At 38.7% G+C, this 18003-nt stretch overlaps 1 protein-coding gene across 14 annotated transcripts in view; it reads left to right on the top strand.

Moving 5' to 3' along the window:
* The window catches only part of SYNE2 (spectrin repeat containing nuclear envelope protein 2), a 319309-nt gene that overhangs the window by 228872 nt on the left and 72434 nt on the right, over nucleotides 1-18003 (top strand). For 13 of the 14 annotated variants that reach the window (XM_036906082.2, XM_036906091.2, XM_057488386.1 and 10 more), the window contains 15 exons: nucleotides 1273-1401; nucleotides 1935-2056; nucleotides 2202-2343; nucleotides 3687-3815; nucleotides 5098-5250; nucleotides 5370-5579; nucleotides 6702-6803; nucleotides 7714-7833; nucleotides 7977-8177; nucleotides 9482-9655; nucleotides 10925-11056; nucleotides 14331-14527; nucleotides 15566-15698; nucleotides 16641-16823; nucleotides 17228-17374. In XM_036906082.2, coding sequence (XP_036761977.2) covers nucleotides 1273-1401; nucleotides 1935-2056; nucleotides 2202-2343; nucleotides 3687-3815; nucleotides 5098-5250; nucleotides 5370-5579; nucleotides 6702-6803; nucleotides 7714-7833; nucleotides 7977-8177; nucleotides 9482-9655; nucleotides 10925-11056; nucleotides 14331-14527; nucleotides 15566-15698; nucleotides 16641-16823; nucleotides 17228-17374 — 2274 coding nt within the window. The remainder of the gene's footprint in view (nucleotides 1-1272; nucleotides 1402-1934; nucleotides 2057-2201; nucleotides 2344-3686; nucleotides 3816-5097; nucleotides 5251-5369; nucleotides 5580-6701; nucleotides 6804-7713; nucleotides 7834-7976; nucleotides 8178-9481; nucleotides 9656-10924; nucleotides 11057-14330; nucleotides 14528-15565; nucleotides 15699-16640; nucleotides 16824-17227; nucleotides 17375-18003) is intronic. The other variant, XM_036906080.2, reaches the window with a different exon arrangement.

Here is an 18003-nt window from a genome sequence, read left to right as displayed (position 1 = left end):
GGAATTTACCCTAAGAATGCAGCACTCCAGTTTGAAAAAGACAGATGCACCCCTCTGTTTATCGCAGCACTATTTACAATAGCCAAGACATGGAAGCCACCTAAATGTCCATCAGTAGATGAATGGATAAAGTAGAGGTGGTACATATACACAGTGGAATATTATTCAGCCATAAGAAGAAAACAGATCCTACCATTTGCAACAACATGGATGGAGCTAGAGGGTATTTTGCTCAGTGAAATAAGCCAGGCAGAGAAAGACAAGTACCAAATGATTTCATTCTTATGTGGGGTATAAGAACAAAGAAAAACTGAAGGAACAAAACAGCAGCAGAAACACAGAACCCAAGAATGGACTAACAGTTACCAAAGGGAAAGGGACTGGGGAGGATGGGTGGGAAGTGAGGGATAAGGTCAGGGAAAAAGAAAGGGGGCCTTATGATTAGCATGTATAATATGGGGGGGGTCATGGGAAGGGCTGTGCAACACAGAGAAGACAAGTAGTGATTCTACAGCATTTTACTACACTGATGGACAGTGACTGTAATGGGGTGTATGGGGGGCACTTGGTGAAGGGGGGAGCCTAGTAAACATAATGTTCTTCATGTAATTGTAGATTAATGATAAATTTTAAAAATTACATTCTCATTAATAAAAAAATTTTTCTTATTAAAAAACATAAAACCTATTTCTGGTTGAGCCCTCTTAAATGGGATACTTTTGTTATTCATTTACAAGTATTTATGTACACTGATCAAAGTGTCATACAATTAAAGTATTCTTGTGACTTTCAAAAGCATTCTGTGTTTATAAATGCAATATGCATCTTAAGAATATAATCTTACTGTACAAGATTTGCTTCCATACTTATGAGATGGTGGCTCCTATTTAAAGGACTTTCATTTGCAGAAATAAGATTGGCTGCAGATACACAGGCTCACCTGTCGTAAGGTGTTGTCTCTTTTTTTAAAAAAATCTACTTATGTCTTAGACATAGAATTTGAAATCAGAAGATAAGTACTATTTCTCTATTTTTTTTTTATTTCTCAAGAAAAAATAAGCAATAGATTTCCTGGCTTTCAGTAATTTGTTGGATGAATTAAGCTGAGAAAATAAGATGACTTGTTATGAAATAAGGACATTCAATCAGCATATAAGTAAATAACAAAATACAATACTTCATATAAAACATTTCCATTATGTAGTCTCATTATTAGAATTGAAATAGCATGGGTCATCTTTTTAAATAGTTGCCATCATAAAATTTTTGCAGCATTCTACCATTCTAAAGAAATCTTTGGAGCATCAGAAAGTTCCCCAACCAGATGACCTCTCTGAATTGGAATATGTGGTAACCGAAAGGCCACAGTTCAGCAGACAAAAAGACCTGCCACAGCAACAGGTAATTCCAGCCCTTCATAGTACAAGAGTAAGAATAGCTTTCTGTATGGACTTCTCTGCTGAACCAAATACCGACCTGCCACTGGAGTGTTTTCTTAGGAGACTGAATGAAAAGTACAGTGTGTTGGTGTCCCTGTATGTAAGTTTTGAGCATATACTAAGGAACCTGCTTAGCTTTCTTGGACTCTAGCTGGGGACACTCCAACCTTGCTACTTTATTAACATGCATCTTATTTCAAATGAACAAACATGTTCAGGGTGAACTTACCTATTTCCCTATTGTTTCAGAATGTGTAAGTGTATTTCCAGTGACTTTCTATGTATGTAATATATATTAACAGTTGGTCATTATATGAATATTTTAAATAGGTTCTGGAGAAATAAAAGTTAATGGGAACAAGAAGCAAGAAAGAGAAATAGTATGTAATGATTTAGGAAGTTGTTTAAAATCAGATTATCTCAACAGAAGAAATTCTTATGTACTTAATTAAAAACTTTGATTAATTGGACCATTTGAATCTTATTCAACTGTAGGTTCTGGAGTTAAAGCCAATGGAACAGAAAGATTTAATCAAATTCATAGAATTTAATGCTAAGAAAATGTGGCCCCAGTATTGCCAACATGTTAAAGATACAACTGAGAAATCATCTGGGAGGTAAAACATTTTAAGAGTTAGACATGCCATTGTTTTATGATTGAGAGAGTTAAGGGTTTTTTAAAATCACTTATAAAATATTGTCTGAATGTAATTAAACTTTTGTATGTTGATTATTCTTTTCACCTCTGTTTTCCATTAAAAGCAGTGAGGCATCTAGCCACCAAAACAATTCTCCAGACTCAGTCTTGTCAAGCCAAGGCCAAAGTGGAGATAAATGGCAATATTTTCATCATGAACTCTCATCAAAAATAAGGCTACCTGTACCAGAGCTTGTGCAGCCTCAGGTCAGTCTGTGTCTACATACAATGTAAATAATGATGTTTATCTTTCAAAACTCAAGCATTCATTAAATCCACATATGTCTTCTGTATTATGTAGCAGTTTATGTTGAGAAAGTAAAGATGCCAAAGGGTTTTCGCTTGGCTAACCCCTTTTCACCCTCCCGGAAACCTGCATTATGTCCCTCCTTTGTGCTTCTGTTGCACCCTGGGCTTCCATGATCATAGCTCTCATCGTACTGTGCACCTGTTTGTTTCTGTTCCCTATGAGATAGATTAGAAGACTGACCATGCCTGTCTGGTTCACATTGGAGTGCCTAGCACAGTACCTGAAACATTATGAAATCTCAGCTACTGTATGTTGACTGAATAATACATGTAAAGAATGCTCTAAAAATATAGTACGGTTCTATAGGAATGTCAGTCATTCATCAAAAGATGATTTGGAATCTGCTGTGTATTGGCCCTTGCCAGTGGTACCTGTGAATAGGTATTCCCATCAGTACACTATATCATTACCACTACAGGTTTTATTCATACTGTGCCAGCTACTGCTGGATTTCTCTCTAAGTAGGGAGCCCAGGAGCAGAATAGCACTGTTGTTCACAGCAATCAAGCTCCTGCCTTCAACTTTGCACTCAAACTGCTTGGGCAAAGGTTACCAACAATTCCCCAGTGTGGCAGGATCTCTTCAGTTCTGTCCTGCCAAGAACTTTATTTGACCAATGAAAGTTGAATCAAACTCATTGTTTAGGGTTTTAGTCTTGGTTTCTCCTTGTCATACACACTGCAAAATGTATATCATTCTCCAAGAATACTATCTGTAGTTGCCCTGAGCATAGTCATTTACCATCCCTCCCTGTGTCTTTTTATATGTGAATTTTCCAGTTTGAGAAAGAAATTAACTCTGAATCATTCTCCCTCCTGAAGTCACAGCTCATTTTCAATAGTTACTTAGCTTTTCAATAACAAATCAAGGTGCAAATCAGTCCCTGGGGGTGATGACTATGTTCTGAGAGTTGGCCATAGACCAGGGGTCTACCAGTAAATGTATAGCATTGCTACTAAATTGAAAAATGAGTGATTTTACTGTTTTTCAAATTATGATTTAATTTCCCTCATTTTGATATCTAAATGGACCCTTCAGTGTCTAAGTAAAGCCTGTCATGACTTGTTAATGCTGTCCAAAATATTTTAAATTTAATGTAGGTATTTTCTTATGACAAGAGTCAAAAACACTTCTCAAGAAGGTATCTTAGAAGACAGCATACTGAGGCATTTTTGCCGTTTTAAGTGAACGTCAGCACAATCCCAAACTGTCTGTGATGGGGTCTCCCTTTTTCAAATAGGTTACCACAAATATGAGTATTCTACCCAGTGTGAGTGTGTATAACTTTAGATACCCATCAACTGAAGAACTGAAAACTTACACCACCCAACTTGAAGATCTGCGTCAAGAAGCAAATCTTCAGACACAGGTAGCAGCTGCATATTAATCTATTTTCCTCATTGCAATGACAGAAAAGAAGGGAGGTGTGATATTGTGAATTGGCCATAATTTACTTTACTGAACAAATAGAACATATACTGGAATAGATTCTAGAATTGCAAATAGCAGTGATCTCTCTTACCATATCTGGGAAGTGTGGTAGTGGCTGCCTAGGGCACCATGTGCCCAGGCTCTTGTACCTGAGTCCAGGATTAGCAGGAAGAAGGATCATGGTTCGTGAGTGCTGCCTGCAGGGTGCTCTGGCACTGGAGGGCGAGGAAGGAGGAGAGGATTGGCAGGATTTCCAACCTTGAGTCAGCTTAATGCTGAGATGGTGTGCTGGGTGACGTCAGGTGTCTTTCAGAGAAGACAGGGAAACAGCCCAAATGGGGTGATTATTAGCTTTGGCATGCTCCTAAATTACTTGTAACTGGTCAGAAATTCAAGGTGATTACAGGTAAAGAAAAAGAAGCGGTTCTAATAGGTTGTGCCAAAACAGACCTGTGGTTCTAAACTCAGTGGAGCACAGTTGCACAACCCTGGGGGCCCCCCTTAGAGTTGTACATTTGGCAGTGGCCTTCATTGTCACCTGCCTGCTCCACAACCCATCCCTGTCTTTTATTTTTTAAATATAATTGACGTAAAATATTATTAGTTTTAGGTATACAACGTAATGATTTGATTACTGTATATATTGCAAAATGCATATCAAATTAACTTCCCTCACCATACATAGTTAGATTGTTTTTTCTTGCAATGAGAGCTTTTAACATCTACTCTCTTAGAAACTTTCAAATACAGAATACAGCATTGTTAACTATATAGTCAGCGTGCTGTACCATTGCTGTCTTTAAGATACTATACCTCTTTCTTACAAACCCCCTTCAAGTTGCTTGACTTGTTTTCTCCAGATCATGCCTGATCTCATTAGCCCCTGTTCCCCTCCGTTAAGTTGTGGGAGGCAGGGAGCATGGGAAGAGAGCTAGCCTGATTGAGCTGGGACCATGCTTCCGCCTAAGGAAGTCCTTCACCTTGTGATTTACCTTTTAATTGAATTGAATAGTCATGTCACCTAACATTGGGTTTCTTAAACTTGTTTTTCTCAGTTAACATCTTAGTTTCATTTATTCTGCTACCTAGTTCACAAAGTATTCAAAATAACTAATTATTTTAAAAAAACATATATTATAAATTACAGTGGAAACCAAGGGAGAGGTAGGATTAGGAAGGCAAGGAATCTTAATTTTTTTCTTTTCTACTCTTGATTTCAGGAAAATATGACTGAAGCAACAGACATAAATTTGGATAAAAAATTATTTGAACTATTTCTGCCCCTCAGTCAGTGCCTCGGCCGGGTGGACGAGATGCTGCAGACCCCTGGGCTCCTCAGGGAGGATGTTTGGGCACAGCAGGTGCTCTGTGAGGTAGGGAACACCAGCGGCCTGGGTGCTGGTCCTGACGCAGGCAGCTCGCGAGTCAGCCAGAGCTGAAGCCTCTTCGGGTCAGAGTGCACTCACCGCCTTCTTGCCTCCCTACTTTGCAGACACTGGCTCTGGAGCTGAAAAAGCTTTACTTAGCCATGAATGACAAAAAGGATGCTCTTTTGAAAGCCATGATTTGGCCTGGCAAGAACACCAGCTTGTTCCTAGACTGTTGGGATAACCTCCTCGTCTACGTGGAGCACACCCGGGCCACAGCTGCCTCCAGAAGCAAGTCCCTGAAAGCTGGCCTCGACTACACCCGCAGTTACCAGGTACAGGTGTGGGTGCTCCACCATCTTTTGCACTGTTTTAAGTTACAGGGTGAACCCCTAATTTCCTTAAATTCCTACTTCTGGTGGCATTCATGAATTGGAATCGCTAAGGAAAGCGGTGAGACATGCTTTAAGTGAAGGTCTTCAAGTCAGCTCTGCTGCTCACGGTTGGAGACTGTTTGAAAACACAACCCTTCCAAAGTCAGCCTGAATTGGTTACGTTGAACCAAAGTAGTGTTTCTTTCCTGTATGACATTCAGCCACTTAATGTGCCATGGGAGGATTTCTAGTTATCAGGGAGCCATTAAATGACTGCCTGTGTGTGTTGGCAGGTGCGTCTGGCAGTTGCCTTTGGATCAGTGGAGAGACTTGAGGCGGGTAGACTAGTTAGGAAGCTACTAAGTCGTCTAATGAAAAATAAATGAAATACAACACCCCTTATGAAGGAGCCTTGCCCATAAAATCAAACCTGTATCTGATTAAGCTTTTAGAATCCAGGTAAAATAGATACAAAGGGTGAAGAATATGTTAGGCAGCACCATGGGAGTGCAGTCTGCCAAACCCAGACAGTGGGCAGCTGGACAGTGCAAGTGACCTGTTTTTGCCACCCGCCCCCTAAAATCCAAGAAACCAAAAAGAGAGCTGGGCAGGGAGCCTGAAAATAACGAGAGACTTAAAGACACATACTAATCCATTGCAACCTGTTTGACCTCGTTTAGATCCCAATTCAAACCTGAAAGAAAAACCATAGGCAATTAGAGAAATGTAACCCTCTCTGGGTAATTAATAGTACTGCAGAATTATTATTAATTTGTAGTATTTTTAAAGGGAGGAATTTTAGAGATATATACTGAAACATGATAACAAGTGAAATACTTTGCTTCAAAATAATCTGAAGGAAGGGAGGTTAGGTACAGTTAAGAAAGCTCCAGGGAGGATACAGAGGGGAGGTGATGACCAGCCAGAAGCCAGTAATCATTAAAGTTGGATGATGGTAACACAGGGGTTCCTGTATTTTGGTATAATGCTTGAAATGTCTGATAGTACGGAAGTTAAAGGACAATTAAATACTGAAGGGCTAAGTGAGATCTCACTGTTTCTTTCATTTATCTTTTTATACAGAATGAAATAAAGCGATTATATGATCAGCTTATTAAGAATAAAACATCTTTACAACAGTCTTTGAGTGAAATCAGTGGCCAGAGTATTGATGAACAGCTTCAGGTAATCAAGATAAAATCATTCAGACTGACTTAACTCGGACCCAGTGAGGTTTGTGTATGGGCTGTGCTTCAGAACTGCTTCCCTTTGTGAGCAGTGGCAAGGCTTTTGTAAATAAATAAAAATAAAAACTATTTATGGTGACCTTTAAAAACATCTCTGAAGTACTTTATGAAGTGTAAATTCAAACAACAAAAGACTGTTGTTGCCTCTCAACTGGGCAAAAATGCAAGGTTATGCAGTATCAGTGAGGGTGTTGGGAAGTGAAGCCCCACCCTCTTGGGAGGAGAACTAATTAGGCCATTTGGTTATATATTGGAATTATAAGCATAAATGCTCCTCCATCTGCAGCAATTTCAATTCATTAATTTATTCAGCAAGTATGAACTGAGGTGAGGACCTACTATGGTTTGCACTTATCCTAAGAAAACAGTAAGACCAGTGCATAAAGATAATACATATGTAAATACTCAGTGATGGACCTGACAGTACTGTTTGAATTAAAAACTCTTGAACAGTTCAAAAGTCCAGTAAGAACAGACCATTTCTAAAGCAGTGTGCAGCCTCACAACAGCATATTAGCATCTGTTTACAAGGAGCCAGGTATGTTTGTACTAATTGGAGGTGATGCTGAGGCGCTCCTAAGTGATGAGAGCAAACTGCAGAACCAAACGATGTCTGCAGTTCAGTGACTTTAAGTAGGTACACGTATAAACCCTACTGGTCCGTGCTTGGAATGCATTAGCAAAATGTCAGCTCTGGGTACTGGGGGAGTGCCGGAGGTGATGGAGGGGAAGTGGGACTTCGTTTTCCCTTCATTCTTTCCCGTACTGTATAATTATTTTTAAATGAGTATCTACACTTCTCTACCTTATTAAAGGTTTTTACTTTTTTGCATTCTCTCTCACTTTAGAAAGCAGAAGCCTATACAGTGGAGCTGCAGAACTCCGAGAGCCGAGTGGCAAAACTAAGAGATGAAGGGGAGAGGCTTCATTTACCTTATGGTTTGCTCCAAGAGGTTTACAAATTAGAGGTAGGTCTGTCTAAGCAGGAAACATTAAATCAGAGAATTACTTTGATTATAAGGGGCAAGGCATTTCCACCAAGGTAGATTTGCTGTTCTTTCGGATCATTTTCATGGTTAGATGAAAATGTGCACACCTTTCTTCTTCTCAGGATGTACTTGACAGTATGTGGGGAATCCTGAGAGCCAAGTACACAGAACTCAGCAGTCCATTCATTACCGAGAGCCAGCAAGATGCTTTGTTGCAAGGCATGGCGGAACTAGTGAATATCGGAAAGGAAAAGCTTGCTCATGACCACTTACAACGATCCAAAAGTAAAGTTTCCTTACAGACTCAAATACAAAATCACAAGGTAAGACACGGAAGGCAGATCACCTTTTCAAAGGCTTTAAGTTTTTTTGAGTGTGAATAGAGAGCATCCATTTTCTTCCTTGGTGAAATATACATCATTTATACATTCTTACAACATCTGTTAGCATGCTTACGTATACTAGGATCCCTGCTAAACTCTAGGAATATGATTATGAATGAAAAGTGACACAGTTCCTTACATTCATGGAACTTTCAGTTGATAGAGAAGACGTATTTATCAGGAAGTTATTTGAACAAATTTAAAATTAAAATTGGGATACATACTTTGAGAGCATTTAAAAGGGGAAATTGAATTTGAGAGATGAGGAAAGGTTTCCCTGAGAATTGAGATAGAAGGAAATATGTATTTAAATATATAAATGTGTATCTAGTGTAATGCTACAATAAATCCTTTAGTTTGCCATTTACTTCATTAAACAAAGCCTCATGAGCACCAACTAAAGTAGCTTAAGATGCTCTGATAATAAAAAAATGTGTAGGACATAGTTCCTGCCTTCAACGAGCTGAAGTCTAGGCCTTTGGTAAATAGACCTTAGTCTAAGAAATTCAGAGGTAAATATTGAATAAAAGACGGAGGGGACGAGGAGGAAAAAATATTAATTGATATCTGCAATGTGTCAAGCCTGTGTTAACGCTTGTATATCAAGGAATAGAAGGGACTCACCTAAGAGATTCCTCCAACAACTAAAGGGGGCAGACTTAATGGAGAAGAACCATGTGAAGGGAAAGCCTTCTTCTTCAAAGGTTCTTAAAGTGCTACTCTGGGAGCTTTCACATACTAGGATCCTGGTACACCCCATCAACAAATTCTATTTAGCCATTTTACTGAGTAAAAGTTAGAGCCAGAGCTTAGAACTCCCAGCAGTTGAATGTGTGGACTTCTTGGGCTCAGACACCTTCCCATCCAATTTACTCTCTTGAATTAGTCAGTCACATCAGTATCTACCTTTTTGTAAAGTTTCTTAAAACTGAAACTTACTGATTTAGGAAGATCTCACTGGAAACTGAAATTAACTATAATGTTTGCCCTTTAACATGGGCTATTTTGGAAAGTGTAGAAAAATACTACTTAGGGTGATTTATTTTTTATGTTTTTTTAAAAAATCATTATATACTCAAAGGCTAAAGAATACATAGACCATGTTCTTTTTCTCTTATGTTTGACTGTACATGGCTGTCCTGGGATTTTGGATTAAAAAGCAAATACACAGTATAAAAATTTGAAGTAACTTGGTTTTAAGATTTTCACAATGTAAAAATAAATATCAAACCTTTGTTTTATAGCTATTTTTCCAGAAGCTTGTTGCCGACATGCTGTCAATCCAAACATACTCCAACAAAATGCTTCCTTCTTTATTGCAAAAGAAAGAGACATTTTGGGCAGAACAAATAAAGGAAGTTGAATCACTAGAAGAAAAGTCACACCAGTGTGGGATAAAGCTGCAGAGCTTGTTGGAGGTATTTGTGTCACATAAACTTTGTGCTTAAGCCAGGAACTCTAGATTTTTAACACCCACTCCAGGTGTCGAAAATGGATATCTAGTTATCATTAAGCAGTATTTAAATGGAAACTAATAGCAAGGCATGTGGAACTCTGTTCTAGTTCTATTACTCCCAGAATGAAACATTAGCTGAGAACTTCTCATATGTTAGGACTGGCATCTGTCTTCTAGGTTTGTGCACAAATAAACAAAACTGAAAGCACTTTGAGATCTAGAATGAGCTCATTTGGATGAAATAGTTGTTCAGAAACTGTACCTTCTAAAGAGGATAGGCCCAGACATTCTGTTGCTGAAATGGATTCATGGCAAAAACCTTACCCTAATACAAAGAAAAAAAATTAAACTTTCATAACGCTGTTTCTCAATGTAAAGGTCTCCCCTTTAACTTTTTAAACACAGTGGATGCTAGCACATAGGGAAATAAAAAGCAAGGAATATTCAACTTTATAGTGTGATAGTAAGATGTGGTATTTTATGATAAGATTAATTTTCTAGTTGTGTCAAATTGATATAGTAATATTTCATGGTATTTAAAAAACAAAAAACTCCAGATGTCCATTGAATGCCCCTAATAACCAGGTGACCCACTCTTTCAATAGAAATGAGAACTGGTAAGGTGGTTATTTTTCCAACAGATACTATTTAGTGTCTAGAAGTCAGCTGTCATGTGCTGAAACCCCAGTAATGGGCTTCTGTGGAAATGGAGAAAGCTAGTGCTAAGGCCATAGCACTCCCTTGATAAAGTGGACACTCACACCCCTCAAAGAGTGGATTCCAGCTTTAAGCTGCATGGGAGGGTAATGGTCAGTGGACTGGGGATGGGAGCAGGAAGGACAAAAGCAGGCTGAACAGGGGCTCCTTTAGAGAGGCTCCAAAAGTTAGCCGCCTCCTTTCCAGATAAGGGAAAGACTTGCTTACGGCTCTGAGGCCTCCACCGAGGTGCGGCTGAGAGTACCACTTACCTACCTCATTCATCCCTACTCGGTTTGATGAGACAAGCATGGAACACTACCCCTGCTAGGTCTGTTAGGCTCTTCTCCACAAAGGCAATGCGCTTGTTCCCATTAGACCCTCTCTTAGTGGATTGTCTCCCTCAAACCCCTGGAATCTGTGCTTTAATTTGTATGGTCCCAGAGTTCATGTTTGTTTTGTGATTGATTTTGTCATTGTCCCAGAACTCATCTAGAAAACACCCCCCACTGATTTTATCTTCTTGATGCTCTAGAAATGGGAAGAATTTGATGAAAACTATGCATCTCTTGAAAAGGACCTGGAAGTGCTTGTATCCACGTTGCCCTCTGTGAGTTTGGTGGAAGAGACGGAGGAGAGATTAGTGGAAAGGATTTCATACTACCAGGTATTTGCTGCCATGCAGTCTGTCAAAGACATGGTCCACAGTGCTTTGTTTCATTTTAACTAGATCGCTGGACTCGGAAGGTGAAGAATGGAATTGAAATGAAATATTGCTCATCACACAATTCACTGTTAGACTTAGTGGGGGAACGGCAGATGGGCCGTGGGCTCCTCAACGCAACCGTGTCGGGCTGGGAGCTGGGGCCCTGGGTCTGAATCTTGGCTGTCACTCACCACTTCTGTCACCTTTCTGTCTCTACACCTCAGTTTTTTTCTGTACAGTGTAGAAAATTAAGCCAATTCTTCCTGTCTGAGGAGGTGGATATCAATGACTATAGAAATAAAGTATGGAAAGTACATTGTAAACCATGGGCCTCTAAACAATATATTTTGTTTTATTACTATAATGGAGCCCTGCTTGTACATATAATAATCATATATAACAGACAAGAATCTGTAACCTGTCACAAGCATTGTTAAAACCTTCAAACTTTTATACTTGTATAACTTTTAATACTGTTATTATCTAAGCTGCTGCATCTCAAGTTTCAATACCATAGAAAAACCTTAAAATGGTTTTCCACAGGCACTGAGAACACAACCAGCAAGATAAAAAGAGGCTTTAAATCTCAACAGAAACTTAAAATACTGAGTTGTGCAGTTATAGGTAGTTACTAATTATCAACCCTAAAACTTTAAAAACAGGTTTATTGCCTGAATAGACCAGATAGAAAATGAAAGCATGAAATACTTGGCAGGCCCCTGCTGTTCTTTGGAGGCCTTTTAGCTCCTATAAGAAACAATTTTCCAGTGTGGAGAAAGGGGAACCCTCCTACACTGCTGGTGGGAATGTTAAATTAGTTCAACCACTGTGGAAAGCAGTATGGAGGTTCCTCAAAAAACTCAACATAGAAATAGCATTTGACCCAGGAATTCCACTCCTAGGAATTTACCCTAAGAATGCAGCAGCCCAGTTTGAAAAAGACAGATGCACCCCTATGTTTATCGCAGCACTATTTACAATAGCCAAGAAATGGAAGCAACCTAAGTGTCCATCAGTAGATGAATGGATAAAGAAGATGTGGTGCATATACACAATGGGATATTATTCATCCATAAGAAGAAAACAAATCCTACCATTTGCAACAACATGGATGGAGCTAGAGGGTATTATGCTCAGTGAAATTAGCCAGGTGGAGAAAGATAAGTATCGAATGATTTCACTCATCTGTGGAGTATAAGAACAAAGAAAAAACTGAAGGAACAAAACAGCAGCAGAATCACAGAACCCAAGAATGGACTAACCGTTACCAAGGGGAAAGGGACTGGGGAGGATGGGTGGGAAGGAAGGGATAAGGGGCATTACAATAAACACACATAATGTAGGCAGGGGGGCACGGGGAAGGCAGTATATATAGCACAGAGAAGACAAGTAGTGATTCTATAGCATCTTACTATGCTGATGGACAATGACTGTAAATGGGGTATGTGGTGGGGACTTGATAATAGGGGGAATCTAGTAACCATAATGTTGCTCATGTAATTGTATATTAATGATACAATATAAAAAAAAAAAAACAGTTTTCCAGATGCTGGAATGCCGTAGTTAAGTTCTCTAGATGCCTAGAAAGCGACAGTCAATCTCTTTGCCATCTTACTATATTGAGCCTAACTCTAAAATAAATCTGAATCCCCTCGGGGGACGTAAAGCAGCTTTTGAATTCTTTGTTAGTCTACAGTGCAGAGGGTACCATCTGACAGCTAAAAGAAAGCCATTAAAAACTGATAGCATTTTAAACCTCATTATATTAGGAAATGATTCCTATCAGTCAATGTGATAATAAGCCTATTTTTTCCCCAAAAGTGACCATATCCCTTAAAAAGTAACCTGTGATTCTGTTAAATTTGAAACATTTTTTAAAATTATATAATTGTTCTAAGGCTTTCCAATAAATTTACCAAACTAAAAGAGGACAGATGCCTTGTAAAGCCCCTTTTACAGACTTCCCCAGGTCATTCTGTCTTGTGCATGGGCCATGGAATGTGGACACTGGGTGCCTGGCCTCGGGTTGAACAAACTCCATGTTCAGATGCTGGCTTGGCACCTTCCCGGCTGAGTGACTGGAACAGTCTGGCTCCTGTGTACAAAACAGGGAAATTGGGAAATGGAAACTATTCAGAAATGTTCTAAAGATGAAGTGTCTCCCACTGAAAGCTCAGAAAATTAGACATTTTTAATTTTTAGCTAATGGTGGACATTTTATTCCAGCCTGCAGGGTTGGATAGGGAGAGGAGGTTACAAATGTGGATGGTGGAAAGGACACTGAAGTGGAATTTTTTAGTCATATTTAAAGGCTTAAGTTAATTGGAAAATAGCAAAAGTTTTACTTTCATTATTATTTATTTTTAAAGATTAAATTGCTGTCAGGATAAACGTCATTAGATGAACCCAACTGTGGAACATAATTGCCTTTAGAGTTCTCTTCGGGGGTCACTGTCTTCACAGTTTTGAAGAATTTTATTTTTCTTTTCATGACGTTGGATTAGCAATGAGCTATTTTAATTTAGTCCTCATCCTTTCTCCCTACTGAATCCACACGTTCAGAAGACTCTAGAAATTAGTTTTTTCCCTACTATTTGAGTCTAAAGGGTGGTAAAGAAAGGTTTTCTTATTTATCCCCTTCAAACCTAGGTCACATATAAAAGGCTTTACAGGGGCCGGGTAGGAGGACAGTATGGGGCGCTGGCTGGGACTCCAGCCCCTGGGGAGGTGGGGGCTGTGTGGAAGAGTACCAACGAGGGCAGACCCTTATAAAACTGTAGTTGGCACCCCATTCTAGCCCATCTTTGCTGTGGGGGAATGCAGACACAAGTTGCTAGATCTTCCAGTTTTCACAGAGTCATAGGAAATCTTGATTTCTATATAAATTACCTGACTTTCAAAATAATTTTCCAGTCACACAAAACCTGTCTTCAAGCCCCATGGACTGTCAAGCTTGTGTTTTGTTTTTAGGTGAAGGAATTAAGTATCAGATTTCATTTTCTGCTTGCACGTATAAGCCTGTAATTGAGCCTAATCTGTGCTGTAGAAATCCGTCAGTCAGTCACTTTGTGAAAGGTGGTCAATAAACCATTAGTCACCTTTGACTGCAAGAGTCTCAAAGTTTAGGAAATACTGCTTCAGTAGCCTCTACTGTCGGTTTTTAGTGGAAGTATTTGTGAATAGATTGGCTGGTTTTGTTTTTAAGTGATTCATTCTATGACTTTACTTTTATTAGCAAATAAAAAGAAACTTGGATGAAAAACACGCCCGGCTTTACCAGACTCTTAATGAAGGCAGACAGCTGGTGGCATCTGTGAGCTGTCCTGAACTAGAGAGCCAGATTGCAAAACTGGAAGAGCAGTGGCTGTCCCTAAACAAAAAAACTGATCATGAACTACACAGACTACAAACGCTTCTCAAGCATCTGCTCAGGTATGTTTCCGGAGGGATTGATTGGCGTCAGACTTCGCTGTGGAGAAAAACCTCAGAGGGATTCTCAGCCAGCCAGGTTTTACAAGTGGTCCCCCTATTGTGGGGGTTTTCTTCGACCGTCTAAAGCAGTTGGATCCCTCTTCTGGGCTAAATGGGATCTGGAGTCTCTGGTGTTGGTTTTCTGGACTCGAATACTATGTAATCAGATTACATAGATGTTTAGACCTTAGGAATATGTTATAAAATTATACACGTTACCTTTATACCATGATGTTGCTTTGGATCCCTCTTCTGGGCTAAATGGGATCTGGAGTCTCTGGTGTTGGTTTTCTGGACTCGAATACTATGTAATCAGATTACATAGATGTTTAGACCTTAGGAATATGTTATAAAATTATACACGTTACCTTTATACCATGATGTTGCTCTTCCCTACCCTCTTCCGAAAGTTTTTAAACATTAAAAAGGAAATAATTGTAGCTAAAAAATAGTTTGAAGAAGTCTTTGGAGTTCTTCAGAGAATTCTTTTTTTCCTAATCTAACCTTGAACCCCTTGAAGAGGGTAGAGACATAAAATGCTTGAACCTCATTCTCATCCCCACCTCTTAGGGGCTGTCTTGACCTAAAGAAGGTTAAAAGTTAGAAGAGGGAGAGCAGTTCGCTTGGATATTATCATCACATCAGAAGAATATATTGGCATCTGGACAACAGCAATTTGCTGCTGCACAAATGCTGGTTTATGTTTTCATTATAAGTGAGTCTATAGAGGACATTTGATGAATAAAAATAGTCTCTGTCCTTACGCATGAGCTTACTTTTGTGGAGCTGTGATAAGAAGTTTTTGAAGTGTTAAACCTTAAAATGCTTCTTTGTTCTTGATAAGTTGTAACAGAGTCATGCAAAATGCCAGGAACATCAGATTAGGAGAATGGGGTGAAATGGTATAATCCTTAAAAATATTAGGGTTTTCTGAATAATAGGGCTACTACGGAAAAACACACAGTGAAATAAATTCCTTTCTCACTTTGCTCCTCTTAGTTATAACAGAGATTCGGATCAGTTAACCAAGTGGTTAGAATCTTCTCAGCAAACTCTGAATTATTGGAAAGAACAGTCCCTCAATGTGTCTCAAGACTTGGATACAATCAGGAGCAACATAAATAACTTTTTTGTAAGTTGTGATAAAATATGCTCAGATGATCATTGGACAGAAATAATTATCAGGGTTGATGTGATAGTTTCAATCATTTGTGGATAAGGGATAAGACTTGGGCTAATAGCTGCATTCTTAGAACTGTTTGTTTATAGTTGTCATTTATACATTTATAGTAATGACAAAGTATATTTTTAATTGAATTGACTCTGTAAAATATATATAAAACTGTAACTTGCTCTGACATGGGACATACTTTACAAGTACAGAAAATAACTCTTTTGCTTCCCAGAAACCTCAGGATTGTTAACTCATAAATGTTAAAGTTAATAAGTACATGGTTTTAAATTGTATACAGAATTGATATTTCTACTAAAATGTAACTGTTCTGAGATTTTTTTTTTTTTACAGAAACGAATTATTTTCCATACAAACTACACTTCTGAAAGCTTGAAGTCTTTGAGGCTTTTTCCTGTTTTTCGTATTTTGTAGCTATGATTTCTCACTTTCGTATTAAAATGTAAATACTTTAAAATGCACATAAAACCTCTAAGTACACAGGAAATTTTTCAAATACTTGTTAAAAATTTGTTGCACTCAGTTCTTTTGATATCAACTTTGTATTATGTGCCATAATTTCTTTTTAAAGTTAAAATGATTTGTCCATTTTTAAAAATGTTAATCCACCAGATTATAAGACACTCAAGGGTCAAGAGTTCCATTTCTCTTGTTTCTCTATCATGTATCTAGAGCCTAGAACAGTGCCTGACACTTAAGAAAACCAAGTGTGCACACTGGAGCACCTGTGCACATACACAGCAAACACCCATATACATACACTTACAAATACTATTTGAATTAAATTCAGTTACTTGTTTTGGACTCTAACCAGTTATTCTGACTTTTAAATATGGCACAAAGTAACTAAAAGGTTCTACATTTTAAAACTGTTTCCTTTAGGAGTTTTCAAAGGAGCTTGATGAGAAGTCCTCCTTGAAGACTGCAGTTCTAAGTACTGGGAACCAGCTTCTTCACCTGAAGGAGGCGGATACAGCTACCCTGAGAGCTTCTTTAGCACAGTTTGAACAAAAATGGACAATGCTTGTAACACAACTTCCAGATATTCAAGAAAAACTTCACCAGGTATGTATTCAAAGACCCAGATTTGAATTAGCATTCACTTGTTAGCTCGCAGATCATTTGTCTGACTCCATAATTTTCATTGACACTACCTATTTTTCTCTGGCACCACTGAATATAGGTCTTAATTACCGGACTCTCCTCCAATGGGATCTTTCTTAAGAGAGAAATCAGGCTTAATTACTTTATTTCCCGGTTTATCTGCACCGCTGTGTTACTTTATGTGAAGGTCATTGTCATTGTTTTGGGGTCACTTATTCTAAGCTTGAATGCTGGATTTGTTTTTGTGAGTAACCTGTGTAATTATGTACCAAGACCTTTTATCAAACCAGATATCATCTTTAGTGATGCCCTCATTCATTTTGTTAACTGTAGGCAATTAAATGGAAATCATTTTGTCCTTGCAGCTTCAGATGGAGAAATTGTCATCTCATAAAGCAATCACGGAAATGATTAGCTGGATGAACAATGTGGAACATCAGACTGCAAAGGAAGACTTTGAGCATTCATTGAGTTCCGCATCTCAAGTTAAAAATCTTCTTCAGAAGTACAAGGTAATTATACAAAAAGAGCCAGAAGCCTTTTCATTAAATAAGAAGGCAAATCAGAGGGAAAATACTGACCAAGGAGACATGTAAGATATAATTTAGAAAAACTAATTCTAGGGGTGAAGAATGGGGTGGTGGACAATTTCAGAGAAATAAGTTAGTGTAATTGCTCTCACTTGGTCTAGATTCCTTCAGTAGCTCCCTTACTCACAGAACAGAGTCTACGCTTTTAACTGGCTCTGGCCCCTCATTCTCTCTCCATCCCCTCACCTCCCCCACTCCCCACCATCTTTGCCTGAATCAGATGATTTGCAGTCCCTCAACTGCCTCTAGAGCTCTTCCTGCTCACATTTTTGTACCTTTGGCATGAAATTCAGTGCCCTGCTTTTAACTGTAGAAATGCTAATAGTCATCCTTTAAGAATCAGCTCAAGTATCCCCTCATTTGGAAATACACCCAACTCTCCTACCCGAAGCAGTTGACTTTCTGGGATTAAGTCCCCCATGGTGCTCTCAGTAGCTCCATCATGTGGTATTAGAATTATCTGCTTACTTGCCTATGTCTCCACCTTGACTTAGCTTCTTGAGAGCAGGGACTATCCTTCACCTTCCTGAAATACCACAACGAGCCCAATA

The sequence above is a fragment of the Manis pentadactyla genome, chromosome 11, assembly GCF_030020395.1.
Source record: "Manis pentadactyla isolate mManPen7 chromosome 11, mManPen7.hap1, whole genome shotgun sequence".
Taxonomy (NCBI): Eukaryota; Metazoa; Chordata; class Mammalia; order Pholidota; family Manidae; genus Manis; species Manis pentadactyla.
This window is presented reverse-complemented; position numbering and strand designations above follow the sequence as displayed.